This window comes from Diceros bicornis, chromosome 4 (assembly GCF_020826845.1).
Source record: "Diceros bicornis minor isolate mBicDic1 chromosome 4, mDicBic1.mat.cur, whole genome shotgun sequence".
NCBI classification, from domain to species: domain Eukaryota; kingdom Metazoa; phylum Chordata; class Mammalia; order Perissodactyla; family Rhinocerotidae; genus Diceros; species Diceros bicornis.
Window position 1 is genome coordinate 55,841,878 of NC_080743.1, and position 21,047 is coordinate 55,862,924.

General features: G+C 39.5%; 1 protein-coding gene across 1 annotated transcript in view; it reads left to right on the top strand.

The window, feature by feature from the left end:
- The first annotated feature begins 1,894 nt into the window (after positions 1–1,894).
- The window catches only part of SNX27 (sorting nexin 27), a 67,702-nt gene continuing 48,549 nt past the window's right edge, over positions 1,895–21,047 (top strand). The window contains exon 1 of the mRNA XM_058539166.1: positions 1,895–2,337. Coding sequence (XP_058395149.1) covers positions 2,027–2,337 — 311 coding nt within the window. The 5' untranslated portion in view covers positions 1,895–2,026. The remainder of the gene's footprint in view (positions 2,338–21,047) is intronic.

Consider the following 21,047-nt stretch of genomic DNA (forward strand, 5'->3'; position numbering starts at 1 on the left):
TTTGCTTTAGTGGATAAGTTCTTTTCCATCCAAGGCTCAGTTCACACCAAACGATTCATGTTCAATCCAAATTCCATTATTATTTTGGAGCAAGATTCTTATTCCAACTTTTATTAATTTTCATATTCGTGTGACTAATCGAGACTCTTCTTCATTGGCTTGGTTATAAAATAAGGTCACATTAATTTTTATGTACAAATATAATAACTTTGAGTCCTTATCCCACATTTTGTGAGATGTCCTAATTATTCTACTGGTTTTTTTCCCCCTTGAGCAATTCCTGGAAACCCTTACATAGTCCACAAATTCTTTCAGGGGCTTGCTTGTTGTTTGGATTCATTAGACCTCTCAAGTTAACTTTTACTGTCTTGTAACTATGTATCCCTGTTGCTTCTCCTGGATTCATTGCTTATTAGCTGTGTGACCTCTCTATGCATGTTTATTCATCTATAAAATAGGGGGCATTATAGGGTTGTGAGTATTAAATGAGATTATAGATGTAAAGTGCTTAGAATAGAGTTTGGCACAAAGTAATGTTGAGAGAGGCAGTCCTTCACAGGTCCTGCATGCTTCTACCCATGTTTCTGGGTATGCCAAAAATGCACAGCCCTGACTGCTTTTTACCAGGGTCATTTCTCAGGGTTGTGTTTATAGTGAGCAGCTTTCAGGGATGAAGTAATGTCTCCCTTCAGGACAAAGAACAGGTTTGCTTACCGCTTCCTATAAAATGACAGGTTCTTTAAGCTCAGTGTTCCTCAGCTGTGTTGTAAATGTGCACTAAGTGCACAAGATTCATCTGAGCCCTTCATAGCATCCCTATGGGACTTGGGGGACAAGAGGAATTGACACAAACATGCTGAAGCTCATGTTGGTTCCTGTGTTGTGAGTAATAGCCCTTTGTCTCTCACCCAGGAGTCTTGTGTCTTCTATCAGCACGTTGGAACAGTAACAGTAACAGACTAAATTATTGGCCTGTCAGGAGGTAAAATCAAATACCAGGCTTGAGCAGGAAGGGCTTAAGTAAGCTATTTTCATTGTTTTTGATGTTGCTCTTCTTACTTGCCTTTGCCAGGCATTGTGCACAATATCTTTAAGTCTGTGTTTGGGAAGGTAACCAAAAAATATCAATTGCTGCCATTTGCAAAGAACTCTACTGGGCTGCTGAGGGAAACAAAATGAATCAGAAATAAAGGTAACTTGAAAATCATTGCTCAATTGAAACTATTACTTGGCCACTCTAATATCCAGTTCTAAATCGCTGAGACCATAGTTTCCTCTACATATGCTTTTTGTATAGTTGGGGCATAGTTTTTAGTCGCAATACATGAAAGGAAAGTTGCACAAAAATAACTGGGCCTTAGTTCCTGTTACTTAATAGCCGAATGACTTTGGGCATTCTAAGGTTCCGTTTCCTAATATGTGAAATAGAGAAACTAATTCATGATCCAGTAGTCTGACGAGATTGTTGGGGCCATGGAATAAAATAATGTAAGTGAACACATAAGGTACTGAGCAAATGAATTGTTATAATTTAAGGCTGTGTTGAATCACAAATGTTAATTTGTCCTAATATTACTGTTTTCAGAGGCTATGAAATGAAAAAAGAAAAAAAAAGTTGCACCACGTCAACAGCTCAAGCAGTCAGTCACGCTCCGCGCTGGGTTAGGAGCTCATGGTCCAACACATGAATCTCCTAAGAGCATAAAAGACAAACTACAACTCCCAGCAGGCTTTGCTCCCGAATGCGTCATATGATCTCAGCTCCGGCCCGGGTGCAGCCCGCTCCCCGCCCTCACCGCCCAGAAACTACATCTCCCAGGAGGCTCCACGGTGCCTAACCGTCCTCTTTCCCCCCGCCCCCTGCCTCCCCTTTACCCCCGCCGGCAGCTCCGTGGCCGACTCGGGTCCCGCCGTCGCCGGAGCGGGCGCGCGCGCCGGGGGTCGCGCGGCTGCTGAGAAGGGCGAGCGCGCGCGAATAGGGAGTGGAGGCGTAGCGGGGCGGGGGTACGGTTCGCTTGCTCGCAAGATGGCGGACGAGGACGGGGAAGGGATTCACCCCTCAGCCCCTCACAGGAACGGAGGTGGCGGCGGCGGTGGGGGGTCTGGGCTCCACTGCGCCGGGAACGGCGGCGGGGGAGGCGGCGGCCCGCGGGTCGTGCGCATCGTCAAGTCTGAGTCTGGCTACGGCTTCAACGTGCGGGGCCAAGTGAGCGAGGGCGGGCAACTGCGGAGCATCAACGGGGAGCTGTACGCGCCGCTGCAGCATGTGAGCGCCGTGCTGCCCGGGGGGGCGGCCGATCGGGCCGGGGTGCGCAAGGGGGACCGCATCCTGGAGGTGTGAGTATCGGGGTGCCCGCCGCCCCACCCCGCCCCATCCGCTCTGCCTGTCCCTGCATCTCCCCTCTACCCCTGTCACCCTCAGGCCGCACCTCCCCCCAATCCCTGAACCGGCCCTCCGGACCCCCGCCCCCTCAGGCCTCGCACCTCTTTGGGGCTTAACCCTTTTACTTCCCCACACTCTGGGTTTCTGCGACTCCCACCTCCCTCCCTGTAATCTCCAATTCGTGTCCCTGCGCCCCTACTGCCTTTACCCCTGCCCGCATTCCTTTGGCTTCTTTTCTGTCCCTTTGCCTTTCCCTTCGGCATGCTTTCTGCTCCTCGCTGCCCCTCGCTTTCCTCGTAATGAACCCCTTCTGCTCGTCACTGACAGCATCTCCTTTTCTGACCCAGCCACTGTATACCCTCCTCAAGTTCTCATCTTGAGCATCATAGTTTCTTGTTCTCCACTACTCCTTTCAGCCCCCATGGACCGGCCGGCCCTTCTGCCCTCTAGACCACGTAGGCAGGACCTCTGGTCTGCTGCTACTTTTTCTCCAGAGACATCATCCCTCCACACTGCACTCCTTTTCTTTCCTTAGTTACCCCCTCCTATAGTTACCCCTAGATTTTTCTAGCCTACCATGTGACCCTTTCCTTTCCTCCTTTTTGTATTCCTTCTCCGAGTACATCTTTGCTGACCCCTGCATGCCTTTTTGGTAATGGTGGTGGGGTCTTTAACACCACAGTTTCTCTTCGCAGTAGTCCCCGTTTTTTAATCTAGTGTCTCCATCGCCGCATCCTTCTGAGGGCATGCCTCTTCCGGCCCCCTGTCTTCACTCCAGCACCATGCTCGTACTTCTTTTTAGTCAGGTTTATGGTAGAGCTCTCCTTAGCTCCTGCTTTCCTCAAACTACAAGCCCGTTTTGGGTCTTTGACCTCTGTACTTTTTCACGGCACGCCGTTTCCATCCTCTCTCCTACTCTGTCCTCTTGTGATGCCACGCTTGACTTTATCCTATTCTTTCTCTCCTCTACGTTTGCTTTCCCTTCCTTCTCTTTTTTAGGCCCCTTCTGCTGCTGCTGCTGCTGCAGCCCATCCTCTTTCCTTGCTGAAGTCCCTCCCCCTTCATACTCCTTCATCCTTACTTCCCCACTGCATGCCTTAAATCTCTGGCAGGATGCTGCCTTGTCTTACAATTTCTGTGCAATCCTCCTCCACTATTCTAATTCAGGTGGTACATTTGTGTTTTTGTACTTTGTATTAAAATGTATATAGTGATTGCCGGTTGACTGGTAGGTGGGGTATGCTCTCATCTCCATTCTCCTCAGCAGTCTTCAATCCTGTCTCTCTGTCCTTACTGAATCTATCTCGTGTATTCTTTTTTTTCACACTTTTGCTCTCTCCCTCAGTGCTGCTTGGATTTGCCCTCATGAAGTGTTTCTCATTTTTTATAAATGTTATTTTAATCATAATTTTCACAACCTTCAGTCTTTCCTCTAGTAAAACAGTAGGTTTGCTCACAGTTTCAAAGGGGATAGTATCTTGGAAAGAAGGAGTCCATCCCTTCTTATTCACTTTATGCCCCCTGCCCTTATCCTTGACATTCTTACTCTGTGGTATCCACTCTATGGTATTCTATTTTCTCTTACATTCCACCTCAAGAAAGAGTAGCTCACCAAAGCAAGGGTTTGGAGTTATACCTTTCCTTTGTCCTTCCTGTATATAGATGTTTTCTTTTTCCGTTAATGTCTTACATACTCTATTCTGGTATTCTCTGGCAATATATTCTCAATCTTTTGGAGGTCAGGATATTCAGATGTAGAATGCAGTAGTGACCTTTTGCTTTGTACCTGGGCACCTAATTCTTTTCTTTCTAGATATCTCAAAATCTGTGGCTGATGTTTCCTTCTGATAGAAGTTCTTGGAATTGTTATTTTCTTTTCCCATTGGAAGTTTAACTTTAGATCCAGCTGCTCATTTATTTTTAAATTTAAAACTAAAGTATTAAAATTATAAATTTATCATAAAATTCTAAATAATTTATTCTTTCAGAAACTAAAGGAACTAAACAAATAGTTCTGTAGAAGACTACAACTAACGTGATCAACCATTTCAAATATGTATATGTAGATAGATAGATGACAAATAACATGGTGGCTTCTTGCCTTTATTGTGGGTTTTGCAGCAGAGTCCAGATATAAACGAGATACTGTAAAGGAGAACTCAGATCATCCCCCAGGACAGATAGAAGGAGTTGCCTCAGGCCTGGGTTCCAGTCTAGGCCTGTTCCTCCTCCTAGAGAAAAGACATTGCATTTTGGCACATCCTTGGTAGTGGGTAGAGAACTTTGTCTCTTTTAGGGGGCGGGGCAAAAGAACACTCTTCGCTTAGAGAACCTTTCTCAGAAAGGTTGTGCAGGATCAGACATTTTCCTGGCATTGGTTCATCACCTTCCAACTGTATTTTGATTTCCAAATTCTTTGAAACTTCTCTGCTACTATAGTGAAAATAGTGAAAGTTGCAACACAGAGCTGAGCTAGTTGGTAAATTCTCGATGACCTGTTTCCCTTTCCTTCCCTTTTTCCAAAGTCTGCATCTTACATTTTCAAGTGAGAGGAGGAAATCAGCGACGAAACGGACATGATTCTTGAGGGATATCTGTGTCTGCTACTTGTTTTGATTTTGGTTATGTTGATGCAAATTTTCCTAAAGCATTCTTTAGGTGACACACTCCTTAGAGCTTTTCTCTGTCTCTCACCCAAGTTCCTTAAGTTAACCTCTCTCTTGTCCCAGGAAAGGTTTGCATGTTGATGAAGTGCCAAGTGGGATCAGGGTTAGGCATGGGGAGCTTACTATTGTGTAGATGTAGTTTGTATGAAGTCATAGGTGGAGGTCTCAATCTTGATAATTGCTGTTTTAGACTTTTCCCTGTTTTAGACGCTTTCCTCTTCTACACCAGTTATTTTATTTCAATTATCATATATTGCACTTGTTTGGACAACTGCTAGAGGTGTGAAAGAACAGAATAACTTTGAGATTTAAGGAAATACAAGCTTGGACAAAAGTAGGAACATCAATTTCCATGTATTTCTTTGAAAGTCTGCTTACCAAGGCCCTGTCCTTATTGAATCTTGGAAAAGTCATTAAACTAAATTCAGCATGGTTCAGTTTGTCCTTTCTCCTATCAAAACTGACTGGATTCTAACTGGTTTGGAAAAGAGTCATGTTGCAGGGCTTGGTTCTGGAGTATGAACAAGCCCCCTGGGCTCTAAATTTTACTGCAAATGGAAAGTTTTCTTCACTTGCAGTGTTAGTCTCTACCTTGTAATTTTTCCCGGTATAACATATATTGAGTGTCTTCCCTTTGATGTGTATATACCTGGAGGCTAATGAGTGAAGGATGCCTTCAATAAATAGAACCAAAATAAATATGTCTTTGCACTAATTATATAGTTTGTGAAGTAACATTTGACTTCAGGTTTTCTTAAAGTTAAAATAGTTCCAAGGGCTCTTGATTGATTTCTTGAGAGATGCTCTTAGGAGGGTTTAAGTGTGCAGTGAATATAGATATGGTACCCTCTGTATTTTTGCGGGATTAGTTTTGTCTGTTGGCTAGTTTGTTTTGTGTTTTTGGTATTTGGGTAGTGTGGTCTTTAATAAGCAGAGACCCCTAAGGTTGGCTTGCAAACATGATATATTTATTCTAGGCAGAGAGTATATGCTTTCCTTCTAGATAGCTACAAGATGATATACCCATCAACTTTCCCTTGTTAAACCATAAGAAAAATTAAAGCTATATATACATATATAAATTTGTTTATTGAGAGTTAATTTTAATAGTTTATGACTATCTCATGGCATTCCTTTTTTTTGGCTTAATTTTATGTGAAAGTTTGAAAACCGTTGAATAAAAAGAGGTTGGTGCCACAAGAAATATTTTTACAAGTTAAGTGTGAGTCATGTGACATTGACTGCTAAGTACTTTCTCAAGAGCTGCTTTCTCAATTGTAGCTGAATTGTATTTGGCTTAGATTTTCCAGGTAAATTTTGGAAATGGGGTTTGAAATCATGGTTATTGATCAAAGGAAATTTTTATGGCAGTGATTCGCAAGCTTTAGTGAGCATAAGAATGACTGGGTGTGCTTGTCAAAATTATAGATTCTCAGGCTCACCCTTTAAGGATTATGATTCAGTAGGTGTGGCATTGGGCCTAGAAATCTTTATTTTTTACTCCCTTACCAGGTGTGGGTAATGCAACCCACATACCCAGCCCATAACTGGAGCGACATTACAGGTTATAGGCCTTGAATTCTCAGTTCATTTTATCTTCGTGGTTATACTAAGAGTCATGAGCCAAGAGTATGCTAACAAATAGTGATTTGTTAGGCTCCTGAATTGCAGCCCTTAGGAAAATCAGTTCTGTAGGTAGTTGACTATTATATCTGATCATCTATACTTTATTTGTTGAATCTTGCTAAGCTGTTGTAATAAAGATGGGTGGTTAAGAGGTAGAACAAGTTAATAGTAATAATAATCATTATACCACTTTGCAGTTTGTGTAGTGTGTTTCAATTTGCACAGTGTTTTTAGGTTTGATCTTCACAACAGCCTTGTGAGATAGGGAAAATATAAGCTCCTTGAGGGCAAGGACTACATCTGTGTTGTTTCGCTAGCCAAACCCCTCGTGGCACGTAGAAGGTATTATTCAATAAATACTTGCTGAATGAATGTAGCAGTATTATCCCTATTTCATAAGAGAGGAAACTGGGTGTTGTACTAATGAGTGTTAACCAGAATTAAACCCAGATCTGTGGACTCTAAATCCAGTATATTTTCCATTTCTTTGTTTTCTCAGTTATTCGTGACTGTTAATCGTCAACTATTCTTGACTGAATAGTCACTTAAAATTCTTAAAATTCAGTAACATCCCTGTAAACTTGGATAGCCGTTGAGCTTTGGTCCTATTATTGTGAAATGTTACTGTCTTATATCTTTATTTACTGTGTCTTTTGCATTGTTAAATTGGGTAGGAGACAGGGGACCAAAGCAGTCATTCTTTGCCCTTATTTGTTGCTATCTTGACTCTATTGATTATCGGTGAAGAGAGCCTGACAGTCATAATTGCAACCCCAAGAAATACTTTTAATTCCAGAGGTAACTAAAATTGAGGTGGCAAACAAATAAAACTGAATTTGAAAATAGCATTATCTTCTCCTCAGAAATCACTTCCACAACATTGCTGTGACCAGGAAAAGATCTTTTGTTAGTAACATGAAAATTTGTCTGGGTCATATAGGTTATTTTGAAGAACAGTTCTCTTTCCAGCCCCCACTGACTAGTTTGTTTCAGGTGAGGGGTTGTTACCATGGACTCAAGGATAATTATTTTTTAAGATAAGTTCCATTGGGAATAATTCTTATGATCTGGTAGATAAGCAAAGAGACTTAATTGACAAGCAAGCCCTTACAATTTATGATCACTGCACAGTCCTTTGGGAGCATGATCTGTGGTGAGTTCATTCATTAGATGATGGCATTACTGACACAAAGCATATTATGGTGGTTTAGGTTAGAGCCAGTTAGGATCATTCTGTTCTTCTAACAGCTTTGTAGATGATTTCTGTGCTTCACTAGGGCAATCCAGTAAGAGCCTGTGTATGGGTGGTACAATTCCAGCCCCCCATTTGGAAAAAAATATTTCAGAAAAAAATTGCAACTCACAGTAAGATAAGTTTATATCACAACCCAATAGAAATAAAAAAAAAACAATGCCTGAAACAAGTTTCACAAAACTGTATTTACTGTTATCATGCACTCTGGTATTTTTTAGTTCAGTATTTTGGGGTTTTTTGTTTTGTTTTGTTTTTTGAATGCTGGTGGTAGACCACCAGATTAATTTCATGACTCATTAGGTTATGATCCACTGAAAAATAATGATTTAGGGCATCACTTTTCTCATGTTCACCCGCTAATATCACCTCATACTCAGTCTGGTTCCGCAATTGAGCACAAACTATGTGTAAAGTACTGTTAGGCATGAGTCTGCATCCCTGCCCTTGAGCAGCTTACACTGCAGTGGGGAAGGTACTTGTAAACACCTGATTGTGTGGAAAGCAAAATGAAATAATGGAGATAAATGAAAAGCACAATGGGAGGTTAGAGGAAAGAGTGAATATGCTTAAGAAGATTGGTGGGTAGATTAGGTCATAGAAGACTTTTAAACTGTGACTGAAGGGCAAGTATAATTTCAGGAGGCAGAGAAGGCGGAAGGATTTTAAAGGCTGAGAAAACTGACCAAAGGGAGGAAGATGTGAAACATTCTTAGGATAGCAAGGAATCTGAAGTTGCTGTTTGTCTCTAGACAGTTGTGCTTGAAGTTAGATCACAAAGGGCTTTGAATGCAGTGCTATGAGGTTTGGATTTTATTCTGTTTTTGAGGTCAGAGTATAGTTATATGTGCGTTAATACTCAGGACTCCCTGTGAATTTAGTTTTTATTTAATTATTTACCTGAAGAGTTTGAATAACTTTTCCAAGGCCAAAGAGGAAAATCACTGTATTAGAATTAGAAGAATTTCAGAGCATCCAGTCTCTTGGGCTGTCTTGTACTATATAAAGAAGAGAACTAAGAACAACTAAGCTCTGACACCCAGAGCGGGGAACAGCTGGTGAGGAGCTGGTTGCCTTTAATTTGTATATGTATTTTACTTCACAATCCAATCCAGCTTCTCAAATATCAATTTCTCTTTCTCATCTTTTAAATTACTATACTTACTGTTGTGTTTACAGTTGATAAGTTTGATCCTTGTATGCTGCAGGACCACTTGTGCTCTGCCCTCGCTATGACATTCTGTTTTAGCTGTTCTTTCCTCCAAGTCTGCTCTTCTGATTTGAAGATGCCTCCTTTAATTTAAATCGTTTATCTTAGCGTACAACATGTTGTTGGGACTTGAGGGAACTGAAGACAGAGGACTTAATATAGTACCAAGATTTTTGCCTGCAGTCTACCTTCAAAATGAAAATTCATACAAAGATCCTTCAGATAAGTTTTAGAATTGGTGGTGACCACAAAGTGAATTTTTGCTTCCTCTCAGTAATGTGAGGGGTACTTCAGGATTAAATTTTGTGATGTGGTATTAGTCAAATACTAGGTAGTATACGTGCAGTCTCTCTTGTTTATTACTTGCTGCTCCCTGCTAACCAAATAAAGTTCTCGTAACAGTTGAGGAAATACACCTATCTGCAAGGTATTAAAGTTGCAGAGTAAGGAAATGTATTTGAGTATCCTTATGTGTACTTCCTTCCATGAACTTCCGTTGTTAAGAAAACATCTTTTAAAAAATGATTTGTTTTTGCTTAAGCTATCTGAAACTGCAGATTCTTGTGTCAGACCTCAGAGCAAGACCAGAATGACAGATCTATGCGTTCTATGGACTTGAAACACAAGTAATTAGTTTACTTCTCTTTGGAAAAGTACAGAGCAGTCTGCAGAAAGTCAGCTGCTTGTATGGATATTCTCCCAGCTGTGTTCAAGTGCCTGATTACTCTTACAGAACCATTCAGTGAGATTAACCAGGAAGCTGTCTTTCCCCCACCCCAATACTGCAGTACTTTTATATTTATGTGTCTATCTAGTTCTAGTTATGTTTACTTAGTATGTTTTAAAAAGTGAGAGATTGATTAAATTAGTATTTGGAGATCTTGGAAAATGTGATGACCTCTGTGAAAGTTTTGGAAATTTCTTCCACTTCTTTTACTGATCAGTTTAATCATCTATAAAGTTTGTAATTTGTAAAGTGTGTAGTTTGTCTACTGAATGTACCATGCAGGTTATTTAATTATTTTTACCCAATATTATGGTCATTCTGATTCTGATAGGGTTAAAAACTACTCTTTGGATCTGTTTTCACAAGGTATGTAACCTGCATCTTTCTTTACTTGGAAACAGCAGTGAGTGTTATTCTCTCTACCTCGTGTTTTGAATGCAAGGAAATGTGACACTGAAGTTTCCCTTTATGAATTATGTGCTGATAGATTACTTTAGATTTCCCTGTCCTATCCAATTATCCTGTATATTGCTGATTCAGAAAAGGTCTTACTGTACCTTTCATCTTGTTCAATATGTTGAAATAGACTACAATTTACAGAAACTCTAGACTGTGTTCCTCAGCTTCCAAAAGAAGTTGCCCAAATTTAATTTGGATTAAAGGGTGTTATTTGATTGCTAAAGGGCCATATCCCTTCAAAAGTATATCTCTTGTTATTAATTTTTAAAGGCTCTCTTTCATAGATGAAGGTATTTTGAGCTGTTTTTTCAAAAGTAGTAATAGATGTACACTTCCGTTCACACTCCTGACAGTACCTCTTGAGACTAATTGAACTTAGGAAATAGGTATTGGGATTCAGGATACAGGCTGTTGTCCCAGAACAAACTTAGCAGAAACTTAAAAACATTTGGGGGTTGTATTTATTTATTTATTCCCCCAAAGCCCCAGTAGGTAGTTGTATGTCATAGCTGCACATCCTTCTAGTTGCTGTATGTGGGACGCAGCCTCAGCGTGGCCGGAGAAGCAGTATGTCGGTGCGCGCCTGGGATCCGAACCTGGGCCGCCAGCAGCGGAGCTGCGCGCACTTAACCACTAAGCCACAGGGCCGGCCCTGGGGGTTGTATTTAAATTGGCCGTGTAGGCAATAGTTCAGAATACAGCAGATCTCAAACTCTGAGTTGGTGCTGGGAAATGATCTAGGATTGATTGTGTTTGTTTTGCTGGTGATAACTGAATGAGGGGTCCTCAGAAATAGTGTACATAGGAGGGAAATGAGTTAGCCAGGCTAGGGAAACCATTATGGCTATTAGCAACTTTCTTACCCATATCTAACATTCATTATCCCACAGTGTGAAGAAGTAGCCCATTTGCACATCCAGCCTTACATTTGAATAGAACCATAGAGTTGCTATATGCTGATCAAGTTTTTAAAGACAAAAATTCAAAAACAAACAAAAAAATCCTATCAAAATAAAATGTTGATGCTGTATACTTTTATAGTTTTAGCATCAGAACTTTCTTTAAGATTTTACTGGTAGGGGTTGGTCGGGTGGCGCAGCCGTTAGGTGCTCACGCTCCACTTTGGCGGCCCAGGGTTCACAGGTTCGGATCCCCTGCATGCGCTGATGCACGGCTTGTCAAGCCATGCTGTGGTGGCGTCCCACGTAAAGTAGAGGAAGATGGGCCCGGATGTTAGCCCAGGGCCGATCTTCCTCAGTTAAAAAGAGAAGGATTGGCGTTGGATGTTAGCTCAGGGTTGATCTTCCTCACAAAAAAAAAAAAAAAATTTTCACTGGTAATTCTTTAGCTTCTATCATGTGAGGGAACCCATTGTGCTTTATGTGGTGCATTTAGTTTTCATGAGATGTAATCACTTGCTTTTTAAATGTCAACACGTTTATTGCTTATTCCTTCTCCTTACCTCATTTTGCTATCCTTAGAATCAATGCTTATATTTAAAAATTAATAAAAACAATTTAGTTACTTTTATTTTCAACATATTTGAATAAAAGATAACATAACCTCACTTTGAAATTGCTTACATAATTTAATGCCATATTTTATTCTTAACCATTATTTCTGCTACCTTCCATAATAGAAAACAAAATGATCACTAATGCTAAAGTTTGAAGAATGTAGAGCTTGTGTAATATTTTTAGTACTGCCCCCTAAACAGTGAAACCAGTGTAAAAGTTAAAAATAAGGAATGAAATTATGGAATTGCATGAAGGAAAATCATTATTGTGTTTGTGTGCTGGCCTTAATAATTTTTTTTCATTCATTCAGGGAAAAATTTTAATGAGTGCTTACTACGTGACAAACACGTGATTAGACACTGGGGATGGAAACCTTGCACTTAGGAAATTTATGGTTAGATGAGCAATCTGGCAGATTAACAATTTCAATCCTGGAGTAAACCCAGGGAGCGTAAGAAAATGAACATGGCACCTGACCGGATGGGGTTTGGCAGGAGAGGTAAGGATAGAAGCCTCAGGTCATTTTTTGAGCCCTGATGTCCTGAAATCTCCTCCCTCTTCCCTCTCCCCCACCCCCCTCACCAAACAAACCTAGAGCAATTCCTCCAAGTCCTCATAAGTACTTTTTTGCCCTTAGCTATCTAAACTAGTAAATGCAAGTGCACACGGACCATGTGCATCTTAACAGGAGTCTCCTAGACACAAAATATACTAAAACTAGGAGGACTGTATACTTTATTGCCCAAACCAAGGCACTTGAAAATGAAAGGGGCCCATGAATTATGCCAGGACCACAAGTATAACCTGGGTGTTTCCTGGCAACCTGGAACACAGGTTTATAGCCTTAATGATTTTAATATAGGAGGCCGTTTTAAAATTCTAAGACTGGAATTTTATGTTCTATTAGGAGGGAAATGAGCAAGTTTGTTTTTGTTCTTGGTGACAAGTGGTTACGTTGGTCTTACAGGTAATTATCAGATAACAAATGAACCTTTATTCTGAATAGCTTGATTATAATTTTATGTTTATTTTTAAAATATCTTGAAGCCTTAAGCCTTATTGTACTTTTTTCCTGAATGACAAATATGATTCATTTATTCAGATAAATCTCCTGGCGTAGATTATGTTTATATACCGATTGCCCTGGAATTAGAAAGTTTGAGGAATCTATTACTCCTTCCCAAGTAATAAACTCTTGTTTACTTCTGGCTGGAGGTATTAAGGTTGAAAGACAGATGACCCTTATTTGTACTTTTCCTGCCTCAGGCAGCATTCTTTGTGAATAGGACACCCAGCCAAGGGTAAAAAGTCCCCATGATGGTAAGCAGCTTATTTGACAAGTTATTTATTCTTTTTTCCCTCTTTGGGAAGACCCGATTCTGATTGACATGCTTCTCAGTTTTTCAGCCCTGCCAGGGCCTTACTTTGTTGTTAATACTCTCTTTTGCTGTGTGTTAAATTTCTGGATGTAGGTGCTTTAAAATATTGGTATAAATATTGAATTTTGCTTTTGAAACTTAAAGGCAGCAAAGATTTTGTGAACTAGGGCTCACCATAGAATGCTGGAAATCACTTAATTTGGTCTACATGTAGTTGACATTTGTTGTTTTCTTCCCATTTACTAAAGATGAGGCTTATGAATAAGATGAGGTTTTGTTTTGTTTTTATTTTTGGCTGTAGTTTGGGTCAAGACACTTTATTTTTATATTCTATTTTCCTGGTAAAGAATAACTTGTGAGAATTATTGCATTACATGACAGTCATCTTAAAAGTCAAGAAGAGAAAACAAATCGATTGTAATTTGAGACCCTGTAACTTTGATGTGGTGGTTTTCTGCTTAATTGTATTTAGCAATTGTTCGGGCTGGAAAATGGTTACACTAATCATAACTGAAGAGAGGCAAGATAGTTTTTATTTGTTTTGATTGGTGGGCAGGGAAAGAAACAGGGGTAAGTGACAATTAGTGAAATTATTTTGTGGATCTAGCTTCCTAAGTGAAAATAAAATATTGTTTAACTCTTTAAAGCTATGGCATTTTTCTGATTTGAAGATTTCATTCAGATAGATCTTGGATTGATTTTCATGGCAGAAAATAGAATAGCTCACTCTATCTTGTTATTGAATTATTTGTTAGGAAATGGTGATAGAGTCTTAGTTTTCTGATCAGAAATTTTAGTGTTTGACAACAGAGGTCAGATCCACTTTGATATACATTTTTTTGAGATTTCACTCAATTTTTAAAATTCATTAAAAAAATTTAATAGGCTTTGTTTTTTAGAATAGTTTTGGGTTCACAGCAAAATTGAGCAGAAGGTACAGAGATTTCCCATATACCTTCTGCCCTGACACGTGCATAGCCTCCTTCATTATATAATTAAGTGTTTGCTAATTTATTTTGATAGAGGACTGCAGTGTTTCTGGTTTTGTCGACCTATTTTCCTCCTTGTTCAAAACTTTGAATCCCCCTTCTTTTTTTTTCCTCAGAGATGAGGGCCTTCTTGAGCACTTCTTGTAGTGGGGGTCTTGTGGCAATGAACTCCCTTAGCTTTTGTTTATCTGGGATGGTTATTATTTCTCCATCATATCTGAAGGATATTTTTGCTGGATAGAGTATTCTTGGCTGAAAGTTTTTGTGCTTTAGAATTTTGAATATATCGTTCCACTCTCTCCTAGCCTGTAAAGTTTCTGTTGAGAAATCGGCTGAGAGCCTGATAGGAAATCCTTTGTATGTTATTTTTTTTTTTGTCCAGCTGCCCTTAATATTTTTTCTTTGTCATTGACTTTTGCCAGCTTTACTACTGTATGCCTTGGAGAGGGTCTTTTCGTGTTGATATATTTAGGAGATCTGTTGATTTCATTCACTGGTATTTCCAGCTCCTTCCCCAGGTTTGGGAAGTTCTCAGATATTATTTCTTTGAACAAATTCTCTGCTCCTTTTTCCCTCTCTTCTCCCTGTGGAATACCTATAATCCTTATGCTGGATTTCCTAATTGAGTCAGATATTCCTCAGAGAGTTTCTTCATTTCTTTCTAGTCTTAGTTCTCTTTCCTCCTCCATCTAGAGCACTTCTGCATTGCTGTCCTCATATTGCTAATTCTTTTCTCCATATTGTCAGCTCTGGTGCTTAAGGCTTCCAGATTTGTCTTTATCTCCTCTATTGTGTTTTTCATCTCTAAGATTTCTGATTGGTTTTTTTTTCATAGTTTCAGTCTCTTTTGTGAAGAAACTCCTGATTTCACTGAATTGTCTGTCTGTGTTTTCTTGTATTTCATTAAGCTTTTTTATGATGGCTATTTTGAATTCTCTGTCATTAAGGTTATATATTTCTGTGCGTTGCGGATTGACTTCTGGGTGCTTGTCATTTTCCTTTAGGTATGGAGATTTAGTATATTTTTGCATGGTGCCTGTTGGTGTTGGCTTACCTTTCCTCATAGTGAAAATATATGGTTGCAGTTTCCTCTTGCTGCCACTGGGTGGGGGTCAAGGGCTGTGTATTCTGGCCCGCCTCAATCTGTGGGCACTCTTGTTGGCCCCTGGCTGATCTGAGGTCTGACTGAGTGGAGGCTGCTGGCGGGGGGGGGGGGGGGGGGGGGGGGGGGGAAGCGTGGAAACAGCTGGAGCTGGAATGCAGCTAGGCCAAAGCAGCTGGGGCTCGGGTGCAGGTGGGTTGAAGCAGCTGCAGCTAAAGTGCCACTGGGCCAAAGAAATTGGAACTGGAGTGCGCTGGGCCGAAGAAGGGAGAGCTGGAGTGCCGCTGGGCCAAAGAAGCTGGAACTGGAGTGTGCTGGGCCAAAGAAGCTGGAACTGGAGTGCGCTGGGCAGAAGTTGCTGGTGCCAAGTCAGCTGGAGCCTGCGCACAGGCCAAGCTGAAGCAGCTGGAGCCGGGGGCGGGGAGGGGTGCGGTCAAGCCTAAGGAGCTGTAGCCTCCCTCATTATAAACATCCCCCACCAGAGAAGAGCATATGTTACAATTGATGAGCCTACATTGACACTTCATTGTCACCTAGAGTCCATAGTTAGTTTCGGGTTCACTCTTGATGTTGTATATTCTATGGGTTTGTAAAAATTTATAGTGATGTGTATCCACCATTATAGTATATAGAGTAGTTTCACTGCCCTAAAAATCCTCTGTGCTCTGCTTATTCATTCCTCTCTCCCCCCAAGCCCTGGCAGCTACTGATCTTTTTACTGTCTCCATAGTTTTGCCTCTTCCAGATTGTCACATAGTTGGAAGCATACAGTATGTAGCCTTTCAGACTGTCTTCTTTCAGTTAGTAACATACATTTAAGTTTCCTTCATGTCTTTTCATGGCTTTATAGCTTATTTCTTTCTAGTGCTGAATAATATTCCATTGTCTAGATGTACCACAGTTTATTTATCCGTTCCTCTACTGAAAGACATATTGGTTGCTTCCAAGTTTTGGCGATTATGAATAAAGGTGCTATAAACATCTGTGTGCAGGTTTTTATGTGAACATAAGTTTTGGGTAAATACCAAGGAGCACAATTGGCTGGATCAGGTGGTAAGAGTATGTTAGTTTTATAACAAACTGCCAAACTGTCTTCCAAAGTGGTTGTGCTATTTTGCATTCCCATCAGCAGTGAATGAGAGTGCCTCTTGAATCCATTTCCTTGTCAGCATTTGTGTTGTCAGTGTTCTGGATTTTGGCCATTCTAATAGGTGTGTAGTGGTATAAAATTCATTTTTTTAATTATTAAAGTAATATAAATATATTGGAGAAAATTTGGAGACTAAGGAAGAGAAAAAAAAAATCACCCATCATTTTATCATCCTAACATAAATACTTTTGGTATTTTGGTTGTCTTTTATTTATGCATTTTTTATGAAGTTGAAATCATGTTGTTATATGTAATATGTAATCTAATTTTTAAAATTAATAGACTTTATTTTCTAGAACAGTTTTAGATTTATAGGAAAATTGAATAGATAGTATAGAGAATTCCCATATATCCCTCCCCTACCCCCATCATACACAGTTTCTCCTATTATGAACATCTTACATTAGTATGATACATTTGTTAAAATTTGTGAACCACTGTTGAGCTAGTCCTGATGGTCTAGTGGTTAAAGTTTGGTATGCTCCACTTCGGCGGTCAGGGTTTGGTTCCCGGGCACAGAACCACACCACTCATCTGTTAGTAGCCATGCTGTGGCGGCAGCTCACATAGAAGAGCTAGAAGAGCTTACAACTAGAATCTATAATTATGTACTGGGGCTTTAGGGAAGAAAAAAGAAAATAAAAAAGGAAGATTGGCAGCAGATGTTAGCTCAGAGTGTACATTTCCCAGCAAAAAAAAAAAAATTAGTAAACCAGTGTTGATTCATTATTACTAACTAAAGCCCATAGTTTATTCAGATTTCCTTAGTTTTTACCTGATGTCTTTATGTTCCAGGATCCCATCCAGGATACCACATTACATTTAGTTGTCATGTCTCCTTAGGCTCATCTTGGCTGTGGGTTTCTCAGTCTTTCCATGTCTTTTATGACCTTGACAGTTTTGAGGAGTACTGTTCAGGTAGATTGTAGGATGCCCGACTATTGGAATTTGACTTTTTTTTCATGATTAGACTGGCGTTTTGATTTTTTGGGGAGGAAGATCATAGAGGTAAAGTATTCACTTTGTGTCAAGGGTACATACTATCATCATGGTTTATGACTGTTGATATTGACCTTGGTCATCTGTCTGAAGTAGTGTTTGTCAGGCTTCTCCACTGTAAAGTTATTCTGCTCATCCTCTCTCCCCTTTTCATACTGTACCCTTTGGATAGGAGTCACTGTATGCAGCCCACACTTAAAGAGTGGGAAGTTATGTTTCCCTCTTTTAGAGTGTAGTATCTATATAATTTTTTGGAATTCTTCTGTGTAGGAGGAGAATATCTCTTCTCCTCATGTATTAATTTATTCAGTCATTTGTTTATGTTAGTATGGGCTCATGGATATTTATTTTTTATTTTGGGTTATATAATCCGATACTGCTATTTTATTTTGTTGCTCCAATTCTTCCAGCTTTGGCCATTGGTAGCTCTTTCATTTGGTTCCTGTGCCCTTTTGCCATACCCCTATCAATGTGTGGTTTTGTTTTGTTTTGTTTTTGAGTACTTCTTACTCCTGGCACTGCAAAATGCTCCAGGCTCATCTTGTGTATTTCCTGCCCCAGTCCCGGAATTAGCCATTTCTCCAAGGGGCCCTGGTTCTTTTTATTGGAAAATGGTATTAGAAACCAAGATGTGGGCACTAGATGTGGTTGTTGTTACTAGGGTGTAATTTCTTTCTGGCCCTCTCAGCTGACAGAGCAAAGAAATATGTGTGTGTGTATATTAACCCCTGTATATAAACATCTATAAATAATTCTATATGTAACCATCTGTATCTATATTAAGTTAAACATGAGTTCTTACTGATGTCTCTAGTTTTACTCCATTATCATATGGATCTTTTGTCTCCTTCCCCTTGCTGATCTGTACATTTCCACTCCAACAGTGAGAAAGGTGGCTCCCCTCATCTACCATTGGTTTACTTAATTGTTCATTTCCAGTATACATGTATAGCAATATCAGAATTGTTAACCTGTACCCCTGTGGGAAACAGCTTAGAATACAGTACTTACATGCAGTCCCTTTTGCCTTTAGTCCTATAGAATTCATTGATTTCCAGTTACTTAGGTCTGTCCCTTTTCCCCCTACCCCATTCAGTGAGGTTGTTTGAAAACCATTGCAATACAGTTAGATTCGCTTGTCACAATCTGGGATTCCCCCAACCTACTAACAGATTTTTTTTTTTAATTTATGTACATTAAGATTTACTCTTTGTATTGTAAAGTTCTATAGGTTTTGACAAATGAATTATGTCATGTATGCACCGTTACAGTATCATACAGAATAGTTTCACTGCCCTAAAAATCCTCTGTGCTTCACTTATTCATCCCTCCTCACCTTCCAAGCCCCTGGCAACACACTGATCTTTTCTGGAATGTTATATAATTGGAATTATGCCATATAGAGCCTTTTCAGATTGGCTTCTTTGCCTTAGCAATATGATTTAAGGTTCCCTCATGTCTTTTTGTGACTTGATAGCTCATTTCTTTTTATAGTTGAATAATATTCCATTGTCTGGATGTACCACAGTTTTGTTTATCCATTCACTTATAAAGGACATCTTGATTGCTTCCAGATTTTGCCAATTGTGAATAAAGCTGGTATAAACATTCATGTGCAGGTTTTTGTGTGAATATTAAGTTTTCAGCTCAATTGGATAAATACCTAGGAGTGCGATTGCTGGATCTCATGGCAGGACTGTGTTTAGCTCTTTAAGAAACTATCAAACTGTCTTTCAAAGTGGCTATACCATTTTGCATTCCCACCAACAATGAATGAGTCACTGTTGCTCCACATCCTCACCACATTTGGTATTATCAGTTTTTTTGGATTTTAGCTATTTGAATAGGTATGTAGTGGTATCTTGTTTTGATTTGCAATTCTCTAATGGTAAATGATACTGAGTAAATTTTCATATGCTTATTTACTATCTATATATCTTCTTTGGTGAAGTGTCTGTTCAGATCTTTTGTCCATTTTTTAGCTGGGTTGTTTGTTTTCTTATTGTTGAGTTTTAAGTGTTCTTTGTATATTTTGTACACAAGCCCTTTAGCAGATATGTGTTTCCCAAATACTTTCTCCCAGTCTATGGCTTGTTTTTTCATTCTCTTAACAGTGTCTTATGCAGAGCAGAAGTTTTTAATTTTCATAAAGTTCAACTTAGCAATTTTTTCTTTCATGGATCGTGTTTTTGTTGTTGTATCTAAAATCTCATTGCCATACCCAACATTACCTAGATTTTCCGCTATGTTATCTTTTAGAAATTGCATTTTTATAATCCACTTTTTTTTTTTTTTTGCTGCTGAGAAAGATTTGCCCTGAGCTAACATCTGTGCCAATCTTCTTCTGTTTTGTATGTGGATTGCCACCACAGGATGATGGCCAGCAGCGAGTGGTGCAGGTCCGTGCCCGGGAACTGAACCCCGGGCCGCCAAAGCGGAGTGCGCTGAACTTAACCACAACACCATGGGGGCCCCCAGTATAATCCACTTTTTAACATAACACTGGCTCAAACATATTTCTAGATTATTTTGTTCTTCATAGTTATAATTTTAAGTGATTGCTTTATAGTTAATCAAATTGCTGTGCTATAATTTTCTTGACCATTCATCCCCCTGTTGTTGACTTTTTATAAGAACAGAAATTTGGAAACAACCTAAATAATGATGAACACTTTTTCTGTGTTCAGGATTATTTCATTTATTCTTTCAACAAATACTTGAGAGTGGTCTACACGCCATTGTAAAGTTCTTGCCCTCATGGAGCTCATATTTTGATGATTTTCTTAGGATAAATCCTCAGTAGTGCCACTTGAGTTGAAACAATATGAACATTTTTATGACTTTAGATGCATATTACCAGTGAAATTGCTTTCCAAAAGCATTTTACCTATTTGCATAGTCATCATCTCATTTTCTATATAATATAAGTTAACATGGAAAGTAATTGAGATACAGGTTTCCCCTGCTGTCTGAAAGTTCTCTTTGTGCCACTTCACTTTTATGAAATATCTACATTAGTATATATGTACCTGTTTTCACTCAACAAAAGAAACGTAAAGAGGATTTTGGCTTTTATGAAGAAAGACAAAAAGTGAAAATAGCGTTCAGCGTTTTTCTTCGCAGTGAGCCGTTATAGAGGCAGCACATACCTGGAGCAGTGAGAGTGGCGCCACCAAGCTCCTTCCCTGAGAACTACACTCAGCATCTCAGCATCAGGCTGCCATAGCTTTGAACTATGTGTGTGAGCATCTGTGCTTTATCTTGATTTATTTTGGTAGATTATTTTTTGCATCCAGGAATGCTCAAAAATTTTTCCCATATAAATTAATGATAATTGCTTCTTTGCTTATGCCATTTTGGCTTATGAAAGGTTTCATAGGAACACTACTTTCAGATAGCAGGGAAAACCTGTAATAATTTTGTGCTTTTTAAATTGTTGACTAAATTTGCTGTTTATTAGAAAAAACTCAAACATTTTAGAAACTTTTGGCCATTTACTTTCTCTGGTTGTACTTCTCTTGTCCTTTCAATAAATTAGGTGTTCTAAAATGTAGGGGCCGGCCCCGTGGCTTAGCAGTTAAGTGCGCA